General features: G+C 32.6%; 1 protein-coding gene across 1 annotated transcript in view; it reads left to right on the top strand.

Annotated features, from left to right (window-relative positions):
• The window catches only part of LOC131845648 (protein embryonic gonad-like), a 65,587-nt gene extending 42,635 nt beyond the window's left edge, over window positions 1-22,952 (top strand). Inside the window, exon 2 of the mRNA XM_059194736.1 lies at window positions 21,627-22,952. Coding sequence (XP_059050719.1) covers window positions 21,627-22,553 — 927 coding nt within the window. The 3' untranslated portion in view covers window positions 22,554-22,952. The remainder of the gene's footprint in view (window positions 1-21,626) is intronic.
• Window positions 22,953-23,242: the final 290 nt, after the last annotated feature.

The following is a 23,242-nucleotide window of genomic DNA, read 5'->3' as shown; positions in this document are numbered from 1 at the left end:
TATTTATTTACCAAGTACAGACACAAAATATTAACTACATATATATGTATTCATATCAGTTGTCTAGTATCCACAACATAAGCTCACAACAGAATATCAACGCTGCAGATTAATCTGTAGCATTATGCTGAGTTGGCTGCCTAAGTCAATCAAGTCGTAAAGTCACATCCATTTATTTTGATTGTTCAAGTATTTTTGCATACAATGCGAAGAAAAAATACATGACATACAGAAAATAATACATGAATAATTAAAAATTGTTAATTGTTGTATATTGTATGGTAATACATGAGATACAGAAAAAAATACATAAACAATTAAAAGAAATGGAGGTGACTTTATGTGCCGCAAAGGTGAATACGCAACCAGCTCAGCGTAAAGCTGATATTCTATTTTTTTTCATTATTATTACTCTATTATGATATTTATTACTCTGTGGAGAGCTTGTGTTGTGGGTACTAGACAACAGATATGTATATATAGATATTTTACTTTGTAAATACGAATTACATTATTGTTATAAACAAACGTAATAATCATTAATACAAAAAAATGTATTGTGCTGGGAATAGAATCCGCAACTATCAAAAAACAAAGCCATGTGATCCAACTACACTACGAGTGAATTAATATATTCAAATTCCGTATTAACAGCGAGGCCTCTTCCTACGACCGTTCTTTGAACATATTAATTAAGAACTATCAATTATTGTCTATGACATAAGTTATATAAATCATCTCTGTACAATTATTGGAGCACAACACGTAATTATCAATGATCTAATGATCAATTTCCTGGTGAAACTATATCAAATTTAAAAGTCACAAACTCAGAAACTACAGTCTGTTACGTAGAAACGTGCAATAGTTGTTCAAGCACGAGATTTTCATTTCATGTTAGACATATACACCTATATATAAACATAAAAAGTGAATAAACTTTAAAAAAATTGCATGCTCATCTTTGACGTCCTCGGTGGTCTAGCGGTTTAGCACACCACATTACTTCGATGTTCGCGGGTTCAATTCCTCGTCGGGTCCATTTGAATAGAGTATGGTTGTTTGTATCGGTCTAGATGTTTTCTATATATATTATGTACTTGCAAAAAAATACTTAAGTATTTATATCAGTTGTCTAGTACTCATAATACAAGCTGTGCTAACCATGGTATACCACGGGACTAGATGACGCTGCGTAAATTAATCAGTGATTCTACTATTATAATTATTAATACTATACTATTAGCATTAAGAAAGACATAGAATCATTGAATAAGCAGCTAACAGCTTATACATCAGAATAACACATCTATAGATATAAATAAAATTAGAGTGTCTGTTTGTAATATTGAAATAACCGTTGTTTACTACATACATATAAATATAAATACGGTACAAAATAACATTTTTTACAATTTTTATGTATCTGTCTGTTTGTTTCGGCTAATCTCTGAAATGGCTGGACCGAATTTGACGCGACTTTTATTGGCAGATAGCTGATGTAATAAGGAGAAACATAGACTATTTTTATTTTAGATAAATAAAGTTCTATTCCACGTGGATAAAGCCGCGCGTATAGCTATAAATATGGGCTATAAATTTCATGATAAATTTCATGCGGGTGAAACCGGGGGGAGGGGGAAGCTAGTAAATAATTAAAATTACAAGAGCCACTAGTAGCCTTATTGGATGCTGCACGTCCATGATAAAACGTACAACATTTAAAACCAAATGAATTATACAGTTAATCTAATTTAATGTATTGTGACACAGTTCATAGTAACTGCTTATAGTTCAAGTTATCTGCCGCGGAGCATCTACTATTACTAAACCTGTACTCAACGGTCAAAGGTAATGTGGGTGTAAGGTTGTGTGCATAGTGGATGGGAAAGCGATTTACAAATACACAGCTGAACTGACGCTACTGGGGGGGAGGGGATTGTTAGTAATGTACCATGTCAGGTCGACCTCCACGCGGTACCCCCTGGAAACTATCGTGATAAATTCCTGGTGAATTTGTCACGATGGGCTAACTGACCTGACCTCATGCTCATCTTATCATCCTCCACTGGTGCCCCGTCAGCGTAAACCGTTAGCGCAGGCGATACAGTTAGCTAAAGCTTGTGTTATGGGTACTAGATAACTGATACAAATACATACATATATTTTTTCGTAAATACATACATAATATACATAGAAAACACCCAGACCGATACAATCATACTTATAAATACAATTATTTGTGCCATGCGAGGAATCGAACCCGCGACCATCGGAAGTAAGGCGGAGTGTTAAACCACTAGACCACCGAGGCTGTCAATGTGTATAGTGTATACATTTTAAAAACATGCAACTTTTATGTATTGTTAGTATGTATGTATGTTAGTTACTAACTTGCATACATCGTTGCATACACTTGAGATCAAGCTAGTTGATCAATTTCTACAAGTAACAATCATTCACTAGTATAATGCACGTAGATAGAATGATGGCGTAAATATAAAAACATTATGTTAATATGTCAGACAAAAACTTTATACCTTTACAAAAATAGTGCGGACCGAGAAGTACGAAATTTCGAACACTTATCTTTATATATAAAATTTACATGTCATGTTGCTTGTCCGCGATGGACTCCTAAACTACTGAACCGATTGCAAATTTAATTTGCACATTGTGTGCAATTTGATCCAACTTGAAAGATAGGACATCTCAATTTATAGTCGCGATATTATTTTATTGTGTTAACCACAGCAACGCGTGCCGGGTCTGCTAGTAGAGAGGAGAAATGGAGTATGCTAATATATATATATATATTTTATAGTAAAATAATTAACAAAATCTTACGCATACTAGTTTACTATTACTTTGACACATACGTTTAGAATAGTAAACGTAGTAAGGCCAATAAGGCCTTAAAAATATTTAAACTTATAATTTAAATTAATTATAATCGTATTTCTACTATTAAACAATCACTAGTAGCATTAAATATATTATAAAAATCGCTAATCGCTAAGTTCGTTAATATAATCGCACCTTACAGTTGTCTACTGCAATACAAGCAGTCCTAACAACATTTAGATTACAATTTACTTAAAGCCGCCGGAGTTTCGATCTGCAGTTAGAATTGAATTCAAATTTTATTAATAAATTTTGGATGTATGGTCAAATACAGTATGTCATAGACAAATTGTAAAGTTTTGGTCTAAAATAATAGAGTACTATATAGAAATGAATAGAAATATTCTTTATTCAAATAAACTTAATATAAACACTTCTGAATAGTCATATTTTTTTATTCTACCACTCATTCGGAATGCAGACTCATCACAAGATGATAAATCTTGCGTGTTGCTCTTTCAAATTTATGTTGTTCAGAATTATAATTATAAGAAGTTTGTCTGAATAAAAACAGCCAAATAGCAAAGTTGACATAAATAAATAAATAGTTACTTGAGTAATAAAATAAATCAGTTATAGGAATCAGAATAGACAAGCAATATAGAAATAATCATTATTCGAATAAACGTACTATAAGTAATTTTTAAGTCAGTATAGTTTCTTTATGATTTCGCCGCCTCATTGACAAGGTAGAGTTGAAATTAATGAAAGGACGTGACATGTTAACGTGATGTCTATCTATTCATATATATAAGCGACGGTTAACACTTTTGTGTACCATGATGGCGGCAGACAAGCATACGGCCCATCTGATGGTAAACGGTCACCGTAGCCTATAGAGCGCTTAAAAGCTAGGAATGTCATCTCTTCATTGCTGACCCTTAAAAACCTTCATATATCTCTCTTGAAAAACCCCATGCTGTAGTCTCTAGAGAACAACCTTGAGCAGGTAGTTCATTTCACGATCTAAGTGCACACGGGAGGAAGCTCCTCTGAATTCGTACTGTTCGAGACCACATAGGTCCCAGGGTGTGGGGATGAAATCCCTGTCGATACCCTTTCTTTCTATTGTACAGTTAATATGTATGTCATTCTAATAAGTTAAAAAAAACGAAGATATAAAGTCTATAACTATATAAAGTCACATACCATTACCACGGGATGTGATAAGAGTCTATAAATTTACCACCGTTGTATTGAGGGCACTAAATCTTCACAATCTATAAAACACAATAAGGCACCATGGTGTCCGATGACCCTAACAATAAAAAATAGCCACCATAAGAAGCGGTTACGAAACTAAGTGGTTCAAATAGGTTAAGATAAGCGGTGATTAGAATTTTTAGTAGCTGTCAAATTGTTTGGTTTAAAAAAAATATTTGGACAATTCACACAGCGCCATCTAGTCCCGAGCTATGCAGATTAATAGAAAACTAATATAAAATTCATTTTTGTAAAGATACATATAATAGAAAATACGCAGAATGATACAAACAGTCATACTCATGAATATAAATGTGAGTAGTGTGCGAGGAATCGAAGCCGTGATCATCGGAAATAAAGCGGTATGTTAAACTGCTAGACTGCACAGGCTATCTAAAAAATAAATAATAACAATTTTATTGATATTTTATTATAATATTTCTTAAAAATTAAAATAGAAATATTTTAATTTTTAAGACACGAGCTGTTTACCGAAACATTGTTTGCACAAACTTTAATTCCCTATTTCATATCAGCTCAATTTCTTTTTTGAGATAAAGCATATGCCATTTCTCATGATAGAATCTGTTTTCAAGTCAAATATCAATCCTTAATTTTTTTTCAGCCGCGAGAAAATAATTAATAGACAGACAAAGATACTTTTTTAACAGAATATATTGTTAAATGTGGCCAAAAGCTTAATAATACTCTAAAAAAAATTTACAATGTGTTATAGTTTCATATTATATTTTTTGAAAAATTTTTATATGTCACTGTAAATATTAAATAATTAAATAACAAATTAGTATATATTTTATTTATTGTTATTGTGTAACCAACAGAGAACGGCGCTCATGTAAGTACATCGGAATGAACTTAGAAGCACAACTAGATTTGAAATTTGTAGAGAAAAAATACAATATTGTGAACACAAAATAAATAGTAAGAAAAAAATACCGTATAACAATCTCTAGACTTTGTATGATTAAGCTTTTTCTACGAGCAAGATCACGTAACACGATATCCCATCTCCCGGTACGGAAGCCGTCGCTACCGCGCGTGACTTGCGCTACCACACAACTGGTATTTTATCGACTCGTGCGCACACACAGATAAAAAAGTGAATAAATATAAAAGCGAGAGGCATAAAGGAGTTGAATTAATTAACAGAATTTGATGCCGCTGAATATTTCACTGGCATGCGACAAATTCTTTTGATGTCGGACATTATGGCCGGTTTTGTCGTGTAGTCAATCATTCCAGGCCATAACATTCTGTTTCCAACTAGTCGCTACTGTCAGCGGAAATGTTTATTGGTTTATTTATAATAGAAGTTCGATATATATCTGCGACTTTGTCGTTCAAAAGAGTTTGGATCATATATTCAATTGTAATAGATAATCTCAAACAATACTACGCTCTGATTCTTTTTCTTTCTTTTCGAGAATATTTTCTAGGATAGAGACCTTACCACTGAGTACATATACCGTCCACGTGCCCAGCATTGTACTAATATATAAACCAAAATTAGATAAAGATAGATAAATTAATTTTAGTTATAGACAGATAGATATAAAAAAAATATCTGTACTATACGTATATGTAATGTAATGTAATACACGTATTTAGAAATTGTACTATTATATACAGTTTATTTTTTTAAAAATGTATCCATCGTGTTAATGAAATGTATCATAAAACGTGAGCCAACTTTTATAAATCCACGAATTTCGGGCACTCTCAACTGCAGTAACTCGAAACGGTATCCAAAGAACTGGATCACGAAGGCGTTCCTTGGCCATTCATAAAACATCTACTGTCGCCCGAACCAAGAGAGATGTAACATTACAATTCGACCGCGCCCGAATCATGTATACGATGACCCCTGGCTCACAGAAGCCGGTGGACCCAAATGTTTATGACAAATGGGAGGCTTTAATATAACATGATTTATACACTGGTAGCCTAAATATCTTTATGTTATTTTTTACCGTCTTGAAAATGTTAAATCAAATGTGAACTCAGTATGATGGTATATTTCTACATTTTATTTCATCCTTCTATTACTAAACTGAATCTTGATAAATTTGACACCAGTTTAAACTTTATGACTGTTTGACTGTATTCTACGACTATATTAGTTCCATGTAATATTTGTAAGGATATTAACCTCTAGTATACCCAAGAGTAGAATATGTATGGCGACAGTTACCATTTACCAGACGGTGACCAACCTTTTTTGGTTAGCTTGTTAGCTTATTTATTTAGCATTTTTATTTTATTTAGCATTTCGATTGAAATTGTCGTTTTAACTAGACAGTAGTGTTAAAAATAATGAAATTTAAACATTGGTTTTTAGTTTGTTTTAGATTGACTTTGATATTAGTTAACCAACTATGACTACTTAAGACCAAAGTGACTCTGCTCGTGTGAAATACAGCTTATGTTACTAAACTATATAGACTGATTATATTGATTACGAAAATTCTTTATCCGAATAAACTTAAATGTTAACACTTTTGAATAATCATATTTTTTAATCTATTGCTCATTCGGAAAGCTGTATCGTTAAGAAGAAGAATGATCAAGAAATTTGCGTATTGCTCTTTTAAATAATTGTTATAACTTTATAGTTGTAATGTGTAAATATAAACTACGAACTAATTCATTAGAGTCCAAATATTAAATACTTAATCAACTGGTTGATTGAATATTTAATATTATATTTTGACTCTTTAACTTACATAAGCAACTCTTCAAAATCATCGTCAATCTGATTCTCATCAAATCTTCCTTTACGTCGTCTGAGCATTGATGACTTATAAATTTGTAAATTTTATCATGCTCTGAGCATATTCACTTATTATTTATATTCCGTCAATATTACTTTCGACATCTCGTAAACATGAATTACAATAACGCGTGACGATTTCCGAATAAAAATCGAATCGAGCATCTGTGAATAATCGAGATTTATTATTCGCTTTAAGGCCCTTTTGGGCATGTGAGGTGATCGTATATCTCTCATTTCGTGTTTACGATAACTTTTAATTAACTAGTGTCTCCCTTGACGTTTATCTCGACCATAAAGTTGATACTTTGCAATTTAAAAATTAATTTTGAACATAAACAAAACTTGTTCTTTATTTAAAGATTTAAAACACATTACATAAACTAAAAGGAATTTAAAGGATTTTCTTTGGATGGTATTATGGTCCATTTGTCAATAGTGTACGCTGGCAAGGACAGGTGAAATTGAAAGAATGGGGATGAAGTTGGGTGCTTTCTTATATAACGCTGTTGCAATCGTTGTTTTTTAGGCCAATATTAATAGTTTTGCAACCAAATATGTATAAATCAGTGAAATCTTGGCCAGTGTTTTAATCCTCCTTTGATCCCCGTCCGATTAAGATGGCCTGATCCGAGATTCGAACCCGCTATGGATATAAACTAAAGTCGTATCCGTTAGGCAGGAATTAGCCTTCACCCGCTCCATAAGTCCTTTCCCGGGTTTGAAGTGACATCTACAGTAGTTCCCTATCATTTAGTAAGGCTGTACAGCCCAGTTGCAGCTAATAGCATTTGAATAGTTCGGACAAAAACAGAATTTCGGACAAAAACAGAACAATTTCTACGTCAATCCATCAAAGGATGAAGGAATATTTCAAATAGGTACAGTAGTGGACTATCTCCACTACTAAACAGGATAAACACACAGACGTCCGAAGTCGAGTAGTAGCAAAGGATAATAGAACATTTAAAACAAGTACTGTGATTCTCGAGGTTGATCTCCAAATACATACAGACAAACAAAATGGCGCTCTCCAAAGTCATCGCATGACTATTTCGCGAAACTATTGACTACAATAAACTTCTAACGGACTTGATTAATTAAAAATCGATTCTAAAAATAGTGGTTTGCATTTTACTATAGTCTATTTATTTAAAAACCAAAACTGTTTGACGTTTTTATTGCTTTAGTTTTATGTTGAACATGGAAATTAAATACATGTCATTGGGCATTGATGACCTCAATGGTATAGCGGTATAACTTAATTGTTCACTTTCCAATTGGTCCTGAGTTCGATTCGATGTAGACTTTTGTATTTTGCCACTGATGTACTTTAAAAGTTTAGATGGTAATGGACGTAACATTTTGGTTATCGATGTTAAAATTACCAGAAGGTGTGTTAGAAGTATGCGTACATAAGGAGGTATGTTGACGTATTAAGTTCTTTTATATATATTATTTTTTGGTTTTGTTTTTCCCTTTTCAGGGAAAGGCAAAAGGACTTAACCCATACAGCCATTGTCTTTAGTAGTGTTTTCTTATATTTTTTTCGAAATAATTATCTTCACATCGGACTTTTGACATGTCAGTTTCAAAAGTATATCATAGCATAATATGACGGTTGTGTTTTACCTAAATCATTTTGTACCTAAATAAAATTCAATAATCATATCGTCCTATAGTATACCTTTGAAATTATAATCTTTGAATTTAAAATCCATTGCGAAGTTTTAAAGATTTAACCATACATACGAACGGAAAGCGACAGCGACTTTATTTTAGACTATGTAATGATGCTTTTCTTTGCTATATGTTACAAATAACGTATATTCTATCTATCTACACGTATCCGTATACCTTCAATCAGGTGGGCCATCACTCTGTTTACCATTCCAGTCACATAAAAAACATATAATTATTATGCATAATAAGTTATTCAATCATATGTAATCAATAAAATACCACATCAGATCAAAAGGTCGAAATCACGATAATTACAAGCGTACAGCTATTTTTTGTTTCATTTTGAAACTGGTTAGTGAGCATATGACTAATATTGTTTTGCTAATTATACGATAAAATAAGCGTATCCCCACACTGCGCAACCGGGAGCGACTTTTAGTTGCTGTTATCGGTGCCGGCTGTGTTGTTTAAATATATAAATATATATACCTAAATGTGTATATTATACCTAGCAACGCTTCTAGGCATGACGTGACCAATATTTGTTTAACTTTTAAAATATTAGATACAAAAATGTGTCCTCCTTGTGTGTTTACTAAAAAGTAAAATCATAAATTTAGTTCTGAAAATAATTATTTCATCAATTTGTTAGTTTTAATTATTGTAATTATAGAGCGATACGACACGTATGAAGATACCGCACTAAAAGGAATATTTTTCGTCACATTTTTCATTGGCTGAAATAGGTGAAACTAAGATGTCCTGTTGACTTTTTACAGTCTCTCTGATAAAGGTTTAGTACAATTTCACTATCATTTTATTTTTATTTTTTTGATCGGTTTATAACTATGTGTAATAAATGTTATATATGTGATTAATTATTTGTTTATTTGAATGCTAATAACTGAATCTATCATTGTAGTTTGAAAAAAAGTTTTGTCCCTTAAATAGTCTGATTCTTGACCAATTAAGCTAGTTTGTATTGAAGAAAACATGTTAACATATAAAGTTCTACAAAGTTTGTATGAAAATAGTAGCATTTGAATTATTTGCCCGTTCTTGGCGACAAAATCTGCAATTTTGTATCCTAATTTTTATATTAAATAAAATAAATAATCTTTTTAAATAAAAACTCCTATTTTTACTTGGTCTATCCATTCAAAGGTAGTCCTTGAAGAGATTGTTTAGCGATAAGACTGCGATTTGTATCAGTATACATACATTCACTACTAGCTGTACCCGCGACTACGTCTGCGTGAAATTTAACTTAATTTACCTAAAATAAAAGATTCATTATAAATATGTTGTAAATAAAAATAATCTGTATCATTTAAGTTATTTTAATGACAAAACAATATAAGCTTTCTCTTGTAAGTTGCGTCACTAAAAGAAAATATATATCGCAAAACAATTTTGACTGGATTTGAAATACGAACCGAAATGTAATTTGTAAATCATTGTTCTTAACATGTGGCGACTATGTGTTTTAGTGTACGATGAACCTAAATAGATTGTATAGATCCGGTACATATTTGAATGTTGTATTAAGATCACGTTTTTTGGCATTTCATTTAATTTCTATTTATATACACGCTTCATTTTATTTATCGTGGTAGGTATGTGAATGACGACAATACAATGATTGTGACGTTCGTACACCAAATTCATTGTTTACTAGCTGACCCCGCAAATGTTGTTTTACCTTATAAATTAAAATCAATATTACTACATATAAAACTAGTTCTTAATAGTGATTTTAATTAAGGGTGAAAATTTAGGGATTTATTTATTTTTAATGCCACATTGTAAAAAATATAATTAAAAAAAACTTTGTCCAAAAAAATAAAAATAAATATCACCAGGGATATGTCCACCCCTTACATTAAATTTTGTTTTATTTATCTTTAAAATCCGTTTAAAATATAAAATTTAAAAAATAAGTACATATACATATATATAGATAAAATCTTAGAGTATGCCGTTGAAATAAACTTTGTAAAAAGTCGTCTTACCTTACCTTAGTCTCACCTAATTCAGCCGCCAAGTAACTTGTATTGTAAGCTATGTTTTGGTTAATAGGTGAGAACCGAGGTATGACATTTTAGTTCTCTGTAATGGCAACGCATGAGTGATACTAACGGATATATTCTGTGATGCTGTTCATGTATATAGGTGATGCTTTCAACTCATCATCAGATGACCCGTTAACAATTACATAAAATAAAAAAAACATATATAGGTACCTGATATTTAAAAACTGAACTGAAATTTGCATCTAGTTTTATGGTCTAAGTACAGCATGAACTTAATGACATCACGCATGCAAACCCGTTTGACGGGACTAGTTTAGACATAGTTAAGAAGTTAGATATATAATATTTATAATTTACAAATGAAAGATTATAAATTATACATTTTCTAATTATTTTCAAAGAGAGAGAGAGAGAGAGAGAGAGAGACAGAGAAAGAGAGACCGTGAGAGTGCCTGGTCCATCGTGTGGTAGAGAGGGAAACTCCGGTAGTTCCGAAGACTTGTGACCCGGGTGTAGATTTAAGGGACCTCTTGCCGATACGTCTACACTCATCTGCACCGCTCGTGTTTCTCGCCCTGCCTGTCCAAATCTGGAAGGAGATTGCTAGTGCAGCTTTAGATACACGCTCTAATATAGAACCCACTAAACGCAATAACGCAATAAAACAGAACGAGTTACAAACAAAAGAATTTCATACAAAATTTAACCGTAAGTTAAAATTGGAAAGTTACCACGAGAGAAACGAATTCCTGAATAGATAGTAACTAGTGAATATCAACAAATTATAATATTGATACAGTCAGAACCTATTATAAAATGGCGAATCTTTGTTTGTATTATATTACATACTGGCTGAAACCGAGACTTCGTCCGCGTGAAATTTAACTTTATTTTACTAAAATAAAAGTAACCTAAGTTACTCCCTAAAAAAAGTCTCGTCAAAATCGATCTAGCCATTTCAGAGATTAGCCGGTTCCGGCTCTAAAATGACAAGAGACACAAAAAATGTTAAAAATGTTATTTCGCTGTATGTATATTTATATTCATATGCATGTAGTAAAAGTTATTTCAATATTACAAACAGACACTCCAATTTTATTTATATGTATAGATTAATATTCGTATTGTGACGAACAATCATTTGTTTCGGAGAAATGCGTCGCTAAAAGTTACACAAAAAAAAAACGAGCTCATTATTTATGCGACTGATTTGCATAGAGCACGGTGCGTAGGCGCAGGTCAGGTGGAGTCACAGAACTGCTTCGATACATTTGGGATATTCGACGTGTAGGCCATTTAGGAGGTGACCATGTTAAACATATTTTATTGGATGTCCATATTATAAAATGTACAATGATTGTTTGATGATGTACAATGATGCTTTTTGTGATTCTTTTTTTTTTTGTTTTTTTAACCAGTAGGGTTGAGCGCTTAAAGAGGACAGCGACAAAACCTAGCGGTTTACTGTTTTCACGGATTCAAACTTATATCCTTTGAGATACGTTTATTTTATTTATTTACTAGATATGGCCGCGACTTCGTCCGCCAGGAATAGACGTCCCCTGGTTTATTTTACTCCCTAATGGAATCTTCACAATAAGTTTCAAGCGTCTAGTTTTAAGGATGACGATACATCCGTATAATCTTTCTCCCCTTTCAACCCCTTACAATCCTTTTTTCGCATTAAAAGCCTATGTCCTTTCTCGGGGTCTAAACTATCTATGTTCCAAATTTCATTCAAATCGGTTGGGTAGTCTTGGCGGGAAAGCGAGACAAACAGAGTAACTGTCGCATTTCTAACATTAGTAAGGATTTATAATGATATACCAATATTAAAAGTAGATATATTGAAGAATATAACAATATATTAAAGAAAGAAGAAGGTGAAGGCGATCTTATCGCTAACGCAATCTCTTCCAGACATCCTTAAGAAAGAGACTTTCCCTAGTTATATACCTCGGAGGTAGTAAATTCGAATTCGCTATACATCAAAACTATTATATACTTCAGCTTGTTTGATGTCACACGCGTGTTTCATTTCATGACAAGAATTGACAAGAAACTAAGCTCTTACTTAAAAAAATTTATGATTGTATATAATTCCAAAAATACAGATTCATGTTTGTCAGATAAATAGATCTAGGTCACGTGGGCAGAAAGACATTTTTTCAGAGATGATAATGGAATGGTGCACTCGTCTGCGCTAACTGTATACGCTTTTTTTCGGACTACTCTAATGCTGGCCGCAGCTGGCCTTTACAGCTTCAACGGACGATAGTGGGCGAGTACAGATAGAGCTCTAAACCCTCGGAAGGACTTATGGAGCGGCTGAAGGCCAACTCCTGTTTGAATTGAACGGGGGATCAATCAGAGGGGAAGGTATACGCTGGCGGGGCATCAGTGAAGGATAACAAGAGGAAGTCAAGTCAGTTTTTTTGTAGTAACAAGAAAAAAGACTAGGTAAACGGAGAAAATTTATTAATATAGACTACTGACAATTAGGAATAGAAATTATAGTTCCTATTTGAATTTATAGTTCTTATATATTACATTCTTGTTTTTGATACTTCAATTCCTTCTTTCTATTCCTAATTAGTCTATATTATTCTATTAGTAGTCTATATTACTAAATTTTCTCCGTTTACCTAGTCTTTTTTCTTATTACTACAACAAGTTTGCCCATCGTTGTGAATTTACCATAAATTAACGACCATTATGGTTTCCAGGGGAACCGCGTGGAGGTCCACCTGACATGGTATAAGGAAAGACTAGGACTCTAAACAGTATGGTCACCCTACCTAAATGACACTTTGTCATCATTAACTGGGCATTAAATATGATTCGTCAGTTTGGGTGAAAGTGTACGCTCGGGGCTACTCTTGTGTTTATTACGACATGATATATTTATAATGTATAAGATGCAATAAAATTAGGCGTGTCAAAGGTTGCCAGTTCGAATATCAAATTCGTTCTATAAAAAAATATCATCTACTAACTATGCTCGCGGTTTCACCTGAAATTTATAGCCTATATATTATTCTGATGTATAAGCTACATTAATATAAAGTTTCATCAAAATCCGTTCAGTATTTTCTGCGTGAAAGAGTAACAATTATTTATCCATCCATACTCACAAACTGTCGCATATACATTATTAATAAGATGGTGCGGTTAAAAAATGCATTTATCAATTTACCTGATTTTTATGCTTAAATGAGGTTTCAACAACTGGATACAATTATGTAAATATTGTTTTAACAAAATAAAAATAATTGCAATACGTGTTACTACTCGATACATTTATCCTTTGTTTAGGAGCGTAATTTATTTATGTGCTTACAATTACGACTAACAATATTAGACGGTTTCTATAAGAATTCTAAATTCAAAAATTTTGAATACTACTAGAAACAGTCTGATATTGTTCTAAATTCAATTATAATAATGTCAAATATATATTCTAAATTCATAAGCATTCCAAATTCAGAAATTTAGAATCATTTTAGAGACAGTCTGATATAGTTCTAAATTCAATTATAATAATATCAAATATATACATTAAATTCTTAAGAATTCTAAATTCATAAATTTCTTATCCCTCGTATAATAATATCAATTATATGTTCTAAATTAAAAAAATCTTATTAATGAAAATTCGCATGCCTACTAAGAAAACTATCTCTTTTAGAGATACGTCCGCTTTTGTTTACTTTGCCTATAATTAAGTTTACTACTATATTGCATAAAGTGTACTGTATATACACTAGGATGGGTAAAAAAATATTTTAGCATACATAATATATTGGCGCTGTAATAATAATAATAAAAAAATTACAGCGCCAATATAAATTACAACGCCGCTGTAATATGCAATTTTTTGCAAATCTTATTAATAAAGTTGACAATTAACATTATAACAATTACATATTTATTTGATATTGGAGAATTAAACAAAAAATATAAAAAAGATTTTTATACTTACTTATTATATATTATATGTACTCTATTGCATAATGTTACTGATAATATCTATCGACATATTATTTTGCATTGTTTATAACCTGCCATTATATGGCAAGATTAAATAAATATAGGAATATAGGTCACAGTACCTGATGCTACTAAACGCACGCGTCGCCCGCGGCTACCGACATACATTCTAACACTAATCCTATTGTGTTAAGCGGAGCGGACAGCGTTTTGAATTTACATTCTAAATAAAAATAGTATATACACTGCCGCAGTATTGTATATACCAAATTATATTACCTGAGAAAGAGTAGCAAAGTAAATAATAATATCATTTTGAATTTTACCGTGCGCCACCTGCATTTTACTTTACTCAAAGCTTCCATCTCCCTAGTTGTCTGTAAGAGATTGCGTATTTTTATTAAGTCCTTTTTTTCTTAAATATTTTTCTGTACACAATATATACCATGTCATCTTTCACACAGTCCACACTCTTTTTCGATCTTCCTCTGCCCTTATAACCATCCACATTCATATGTAAACACCTTTCTTAAAATATTATCCTCGTTCCTACGCATTACATGTCCATACCATGATAGACGATTACTCTTCAACCTCTCTGACACCGGTGCCACTTTCATATACATCCTCTAATGTATTCATTCTTTATCTTATCAGAATAACACATAGGTTATATTTATATTGAAATGTAACTCAGTTGAAACTGTGGGCATAGATAGCAGATAATATACATAGAAACGCCCAGACTACACTGAATCGCTACCGCTCATTACTAAGCGATGGGCCGTACATGACGGATAGTCGTCTCTCGCCGTGAGAACGTCACTGACCATGATGGTAGCCACCGTGCGCCATTATTATTGTATTGTTCATGATTTGTACACACCGACTATTGTTTAATATAATTTAAACATTATTCACAATGATTCATAAGTCAAAGACCTAATACGGTAGTCAGTTTTGCATAAATAACGATAAAGGTGTCAAAAAACGGTCCCACGTCAAAAGTATATGAGAAAACATAAAAAAAAAATCGGTTAATTAGATTTAGAGATTGAGGACCTCGGTGGTCTAGAGGTTTAGCATACCGCTTTACTTCCGATGGTCGCAGATTCGATTCCTAGCACAATACAATTAGTATCCATGAATATGATTTTTTGTATCGGTCTGAGTGTTTTTTTATGTATATTTGTATATTATATACGGATACTAATTAGATTATTTCCTTTTGAGAAAATTTGCAAAAGCATATGCTGTTGGTCACACTATTGTCCCTAATATGAATTTAAAAATGAATCTAAATTTTGATATATATGCTCATTTGAAAAGAGTAAGTTTAATTTCTTGTCAGTTTTTTTTAGCTCGAATGCACTCCGAACTAACTATAGATTTTGACATATCACAAAAGTCTGTAATAGACCTACACCAATAAAGATAATTTGATTTTATATGTATTTATAAAAAAAATAGATATTAAGTATATTTATCAGTTGTCTAGAACCAAAACACATGCTCTGCCTAGCTTGGGACTAGATGGCGCTGTGCAAATTCTTCTGGTCATTATTATACCTCTGTACCACGTAATTTACATTTGCCATAAACATTTAAGTCCAATGCTAGTTTGTCACAAGTCTATACGGTCAAAGTGTACGGTTTGCGTAACGCAGTGTGACCGCGGTTAGCTAACGCGCTGTCTGTAACATACGTTTTATGTCCTAACGTTACACAATACGGTTTAATCATAAACTGATTACTTAATAAGGGCCTGAGTTGACTAAGTTTACTACATTTGCTACTGGATAACACTATCCTGAGGAGATAAAAACTAGAAGAATAATCTAAGAATATCCTTTAATTCTTGTCCCTGACGGGTAACTCTGAAAAAGGGGGGGACAATAGATCTATGCAGGTCGCAGTGTTACAGGGGCTACAGGCACCTGACAATAGCCCAAACAACCCAATAAAAAAACTAAAGGCCCAAATTGTAAATACCTTATAGACTAACATACTCGTACATGAATGATAGTAAAATTTATCTATAAATATAATATAAATTGGTTCATACACCAAAATGACATTTTTTGTTTGTCTGTCTGTTTGTTCCGGCTAATCTCTGAAAAGGCTAGATCGATTTTGACTGGACTTTTTTTGGCAGGTAGCTGATGTAACATAAAGTAACTTAGGCTACTTTTATTTTAGAAAAATATAGCTAAATTCCACGCAGATAAAGTCGCGGGAACATCTAGTATAACAATATAACATAAAAAAATCATCCGTACAAAGATACATACAAATTTTATAGTATGCTAGCATCGACCGCGCTACCATCTGTAGCCGAGGCGGTATATTTACATCGCTACACTATTAAGGTTCTAGTTTTATGATTGATATGATCTACTAAGATTATACATACCTGATTTTTATTATTTATGGTTACAATTAACCAAGACGTATGGCCCGGCGGACCTCAAAGTAAAAACTGTCTGTTTATTTTCTTATTCATTTCCGACTAATTTATAAAGCTAATTAATATTTAATTATAGAATTTCATTAAAATATTTAATTAAATATTAAGAGCCATTCATAAATCCATAAACATTCATTCATTTCATTCAATGAATGACTTATAATAGATGAATGAGTTACCGAAGGTTCTAGAACCTTACGGTAACATGTTTACCATTTGCTAAATCACGCGGAAATGCCCACGCGCGATGTTGGAAGAGTCGTATCCAATCAGTCTTATCCCTCTGATCCCCCATCCAATTAAACAGGGATGGAAACTACGACGGCCTGAACCGAGATTCGAACCCCTAGCAATGTCCTCAGATTAAAGTCGTGTCAATCTACGGGAGTTGGCCTTCAGCCGTTCTATAAGACTTTCCGCGGGTTTGGAGTGTCATCTGCACTCGCTCAATTTCGTTCGATGATGCTGTAAATTCCAGCTGCAAACAACAGCATTAGAATGGTTAAAGAAAATTTAGTAAAAAGTTAGTTGGATTAAAAGATCCTATCTCGGCTATGATCTATCTGTGCATCAAATTTTATCCAAATCACGCTTAAGAAAATAGACATATTTTCTTAAGCGTGATCGTGTAACAAAGATTGAAATATTACATTCATAATATTACCTCGTACAAATGATATTTCTTGGAAATACATTATTTATGAAATCATATGAATAAATTAATAATGATAAATAATGTAGTAAAGACTGAATTTTATTATAATAACGATTATATGTTTCCAAAAACGCGTTCATTAAGTACTCTACTTGATCACCCATCCAATTGATGACCAAGCCGAACGTTGCTTGACCTTGTTTATCCAATAGACTATCGAGGAAATCTCAATACGAGTACGTAGAAGACGAAATGTTATAATGTTTTATTTCATATGAATCCAGTAAGTCCGTGGGAACCGTACCTGCGCCCACGCAGGTGACATTCTTTGGAAGTTTGTCACATTGTTTTTGGATGACAGAATGACAGCTTGTCGTAGATTATAGTAATTTTCGTAGTGAATTATTATATCAATAGGAATATATTATACGAAACAAAGATGGCACTGGCCATATGACTCATATACGCAGTTTTAAGAAATATCAAAAATAATCACTACACGTTATACAAAAACCCATAATATGCGATATTTTATCTAAAATAGCAGACGACGACGCGGGTAACAGCTGGTATGTCATAAAAATGTATAACGTATACTCATTGTATATATATATACATATTACTCGAAGAAAATAAAATAATAATAATTGCCTAAGAAAATAACACAGCGCCATCTAGTCCCAAGCTAAGCAGACCTTGTGTTACAGGTACTAGACAACTGATATAAATACTTAAATACATTTTTTTGTAAATATATAATATCTAATAATAAAATACATGATTATTGGCTATGAGTATTGGTTTGTATTGGTCTGGACCAATACTACTCATAAATACAAATGTATGCACCATGCAAGAAATCGAACCCATGACCACCGGAAAGAAGAACGGCGTGCTAAACCGCTATACATCCGAGACCGGCAAGAGTAACAATAAATATTATCTTATATATACATAATTGATGGATTTATAAGAGATTTCCTGCTTTCTAATTTATATTCTTTTGTATTCTAAAATTCAAATACACATGCGTGGGTGCAAATAGAATACACTATAGCTACAATCAGAATATACTATATATTTGCAAATATATAATATTTTGCTACTAAATAATTATGTAAATACTAGGATTATCTTAATTATTGTATATATGTGTTAATAAAAACATCATTTTTATGAGTATAATACGGAAACAACTGTCCAAATATGTAACTATATCACTCGGAAATTTATTCATGGCGATAAAAATGCAAAAATAATAATATGTTGAAATGTTAATACTATATTTAACAATGGTAACATAAAAATAATGGTGCGGATATAAAATTTTGTACTGTTCTAATTCATAAGTTCGGAATATCCGAGAAATACACGGATATAAAATTTAATACTATTCTAGATATAGAAATAGAAATAATCTTTATTCAAATAGACTCATTACAAGCACTTTTGAATAGTCATATTTTGATTCTACCACTCATGCGGAATGCAGATTCATCACAAGAAGAATGAGCAAGAAACTTGTGTGTTGATCTTTGGAATAGATGTTTTTTTTTATATATATAAATACAGTATAACAAGTAAGAGGCATGCGATAATCAACATAGAAATCGCTACGCACTCATTATTAGTGCAATCAGATGATATTGTCAGTGCTATGGATTTTAAATTTTTCTATAAAAACATTATTATCGTTAACGAACTTTTCAATTATATAGTAAGCTTTTTTGCAAAGGAAGTATTTTATATGACATTTAAATCTTTTTTCAGGCAGATTTATAACAGACTTTGGTTTTTTGTTGTAAAACCTCATTCATAACTTCAGAATTACGTACTACAGAATTACCTACTGTATTTGAAACATGAAAATGGAATATCCGAGAACTACACGGATATAAAATTTATAATGTTACAATTAATAACTGTATTTGAAAAACGAAAATGGAATATACGATGTAACAAGAATTACACCATTTGAATTAAAAAATGCCATGATAATAACCACCTTTCATTTTGCATTATTCTTATTTATTTATTATATGCAGAACTATTTATGTTTTTGTATTTATGTATTTTATTTTGTGTTAGATTGTACAATTTGTACAATGTAACTGTGTTTGACATTTCTTGTGTATGTTAAATATATGGTAGTGTGTGTAATGTATTTTTTATTCATACTCGTATTTATAAAAAAAATTGCATTCTGCACTCCTTCTTTATATAAACTATAAGTGTTTGATATTACATAGTCCGTTGCCGCAATTTTCGAAGAAAGGGGTACAAGTTTTATCCACTTATTTATATAATGATGAGTTCCTATAACAATAACTATAATATTAGTTACTTATATTGAGAATACTTATAAATAATTAGTGTAATAACTGAACAGATTTATTTGTTGATACATAATAAGGCAATAAATTTGATGGCAATGGTAGTTCTTCGGATGTATTATACAGAATTATACTCTCAGTCATTAACATAAACATCATACTATTCCAAATAGACGATAAGGCTAAATTAATATGATAAAAAATACATTAAAATGTACTCTACTTCCTTCCAAAAATATATTTTTAAATCGCTAACCGCAATAACGTTTTTATTTTTTAAATAATACAGGCAATGTATATGCGAGAGCATGAATAAATTTATCATACATTACACGCGGGCATCCTCGGGTCATATCTCGGCGTGTAATTGGTCAGTGCCATTACTAAATCATTATTTTGCATAACAAAAGCAAATCAAGTCACGTACGGCCTCCACAACAAGCTACGGCTCAATTAGAGATATCTGTAACGCGCCATCCGCGCCCATAAGGAAGAAGGACTTATCTGCATTTTCTAATCTACTGACTCACATACGTTCGCGAAATTCCCTCGATTTACCAGCACTACATACTCGTACTTACACACGGCACACTGTGTCGTGCTGTGCCTCAAATAAAGATTGCACACTATGACGATACTGTTACAGTTAAGTAGTTGGAAACCTCGCTGCGACAAATTAGCCTGCGTCATTTTCTAGGTAAATACCGGTTTTATGTACGCTATAAATATTATCTTTGGGTGTTGACAGTTACTGCCCGTTTTGGCATCTAAATCATCGAGATTTGACTTATGCGACCATTTTATATAAGTGTACAACCGTACAGATCGGTTATCATTCGATTAAATCTACTAAATTAATTTAAATATGATAATGATAACTGTTTCTCTTAGAGCAATTAGAATACGTAGCGATATTGGCTTTTAATTTCGTATCACAAGTACGCAATATTCAAATAAGGTATGCGACCATAACTGCAAATTGCAACACAAAATATTGTTATAATCCCAAATAATGGGACAGATCGTTATTTACTGCTGAAAGTGTACTGACCACACGACGGCATGGAGTGAAACTGTAGCACAATCACATATTTTACGCTTTCGTACGAGTTTAATTGAGAAAGAAGAGGGCCGAGAGTGCTCGCAGCGGGGTAACTTCCAAATTTATTTAAAAATCCGCGAAAGACCCCCATTATTTATGTCAAGAGACGCAACAGGACCCGCGTCGAGTCGAACTCACTTCAGCAATATTAAGTGTGAGATACAGCCTTCTTCGTGCTGACCCAGATTTTAATACGCCTCGCTGTGCTCTTTATGATGACTTTTTGAAAAATGTAATTTTTAATTCCGAGCAGGCACGGAGCGAATTGAATGGGACCACGGATGATTCTTTTTAACAGCATCGCTTATAAATTGCTATTCCTTATGCGATGCCGACGGAAGTCTGTCTATATTTTACGCAAAATTAATGCAGTCGAATATCCAAATGCGGTCCGGCGTTGTTGGGTAGCGTGTGCCCTTTTTTAATTTCGTGTTATTAATATTTCGATTTTCTCTTTTGTTGCAGTCATTCTTCGGGCGAACGTACAACAACATATCTTCGATATCGGAATGCAAGAACAATAGTGAATGTGTGATAAACAAGAAGAATAGAACAGCGTGTAAGGCGTGTCGATTACGGAAATGTCTTCTAGTCGGTATGTCCAAGTCCGGCTCGAGGTATGGGAGACGATCCAACTGGTTTAAGATTCACTGTCTTCTACAAGAGCAACAGCAGCAACAGATCAACCATTTACAAACAAATAAATCCCCACCTACGTTCAATTCGTCTATGAATCCATCTTTTCTGCCCACAAACCTTTTACCGGCAGCTGCACTAGCAGAATATTATAAAAATTCAGAGAAGAATCATTATACAGAAGATATAACGCGGCAAAGCGTATCACCGTCTGATTCTGGTGCATCATCAGCTGATCCAGAAGATGATAATAGTTCTAGAAGTACTAGCGGTTTAAGTATATTCAGACCTACATCTTCGCCGTGCAGTGAAAAAGATGTGAGATTACAAGCGATTAGAAATCAAAACAAGGATGTAAGGAAGCGGAAGTCATCAACGATGCCTCCATCCTCGCCATTCGGTCCAGTATCAGCTTCCCCAAGTTTCTCCCCGAGGCCCTTTTTGTCAACAAACATGAATATGATGAGGTCAGTGCCACCAGCGATTACAAATTGGCAAAATCGGAATAACGGCGGAGAGACATTGTTACATTCTCCAGCGGTTGCAGGAGTGGCGATCGAGCAGGACCAACCTATAGATCTATCAATCAAATCAACAGCAGTTCTATACAGAAGTCCCAAGAACGATGAAGTCAGTGACTCAGAGCCAGAGTTACGGATCGATCTTGGGGATGACAATAGTAAAGATATAATGAAGAATCCGTTAGATTTGTCACTAGTTCCGAAACGAACTGAAGAAGTGCCAATGACAGGATGAAAGTTAGCATGTACCGTTTATTTTAACCGTGAGTCAATGGAGCCATGTTGTTACTCTATTTATATGTATATATTGTAATTGCAAGTATTAATTAATGAAAGTGCTAAAATTTTATAATATTAATGTAATACTCTGCCATACAGTATTTAAGTAACTTGTACATTCCTTTCTTCTTGATTACCTGATCTTGCTACCAGTTTTTTTAAGTATTGTTATTTTTTTTATTATTGTAGATAGTATTATATAATTAGGTTGAAAATTAAGTTGTGAAATTCTGAAAGCATGATATTGGCATTTTATAGTACAGAATTCAAACGCACTTAAAATATTATTAATGTGATTTTTATTCTTAACTAGTTTGAATTGAATTTCAGATGTACAAGAACTAAGTTTTTGTTATTGTGTATTTTGTATTAATATAATTTGTTTAAACTGTACAATATATTGTACACATTGTAAATTTATTTATAACAATATGTCTATTCATGCGTTCAGAAATGCGGAGTAAAACTAAGGAGTGTATTACTCCTTAGTTTTACTAATGCCAGTAGTTCACGAATTATGCCAGTTTATTGTTTTACCATTTTAGTTATAAATACCGGGATAAGCGGCCAGTGATGTAAAGCTCAAAATTTATGTGTACAAATATTTTTAGACAATTCTTGTACAATATTAGGAGATTTGTATGA

The sequence above is a fragment of the Achroia grisella genome, unplaced genomic scaffold (assembly GCF_030625045.1).
Source record: "Achroia grisella isolate CSIRO2021 unplaced genomic scaffold, CSIRO_AGI_Agris_v1 utg478, whole genome shotgun sequence".
Lineage (NCBI taxonomy): Eukaryota > Metazoa > Arthropoda > Insecta > Lepidoptera > Pyralidae > Achroia > Achroia grisella.
This window is presented reverse-complemented; position numbering and strand designations above follow the sequence as displayed.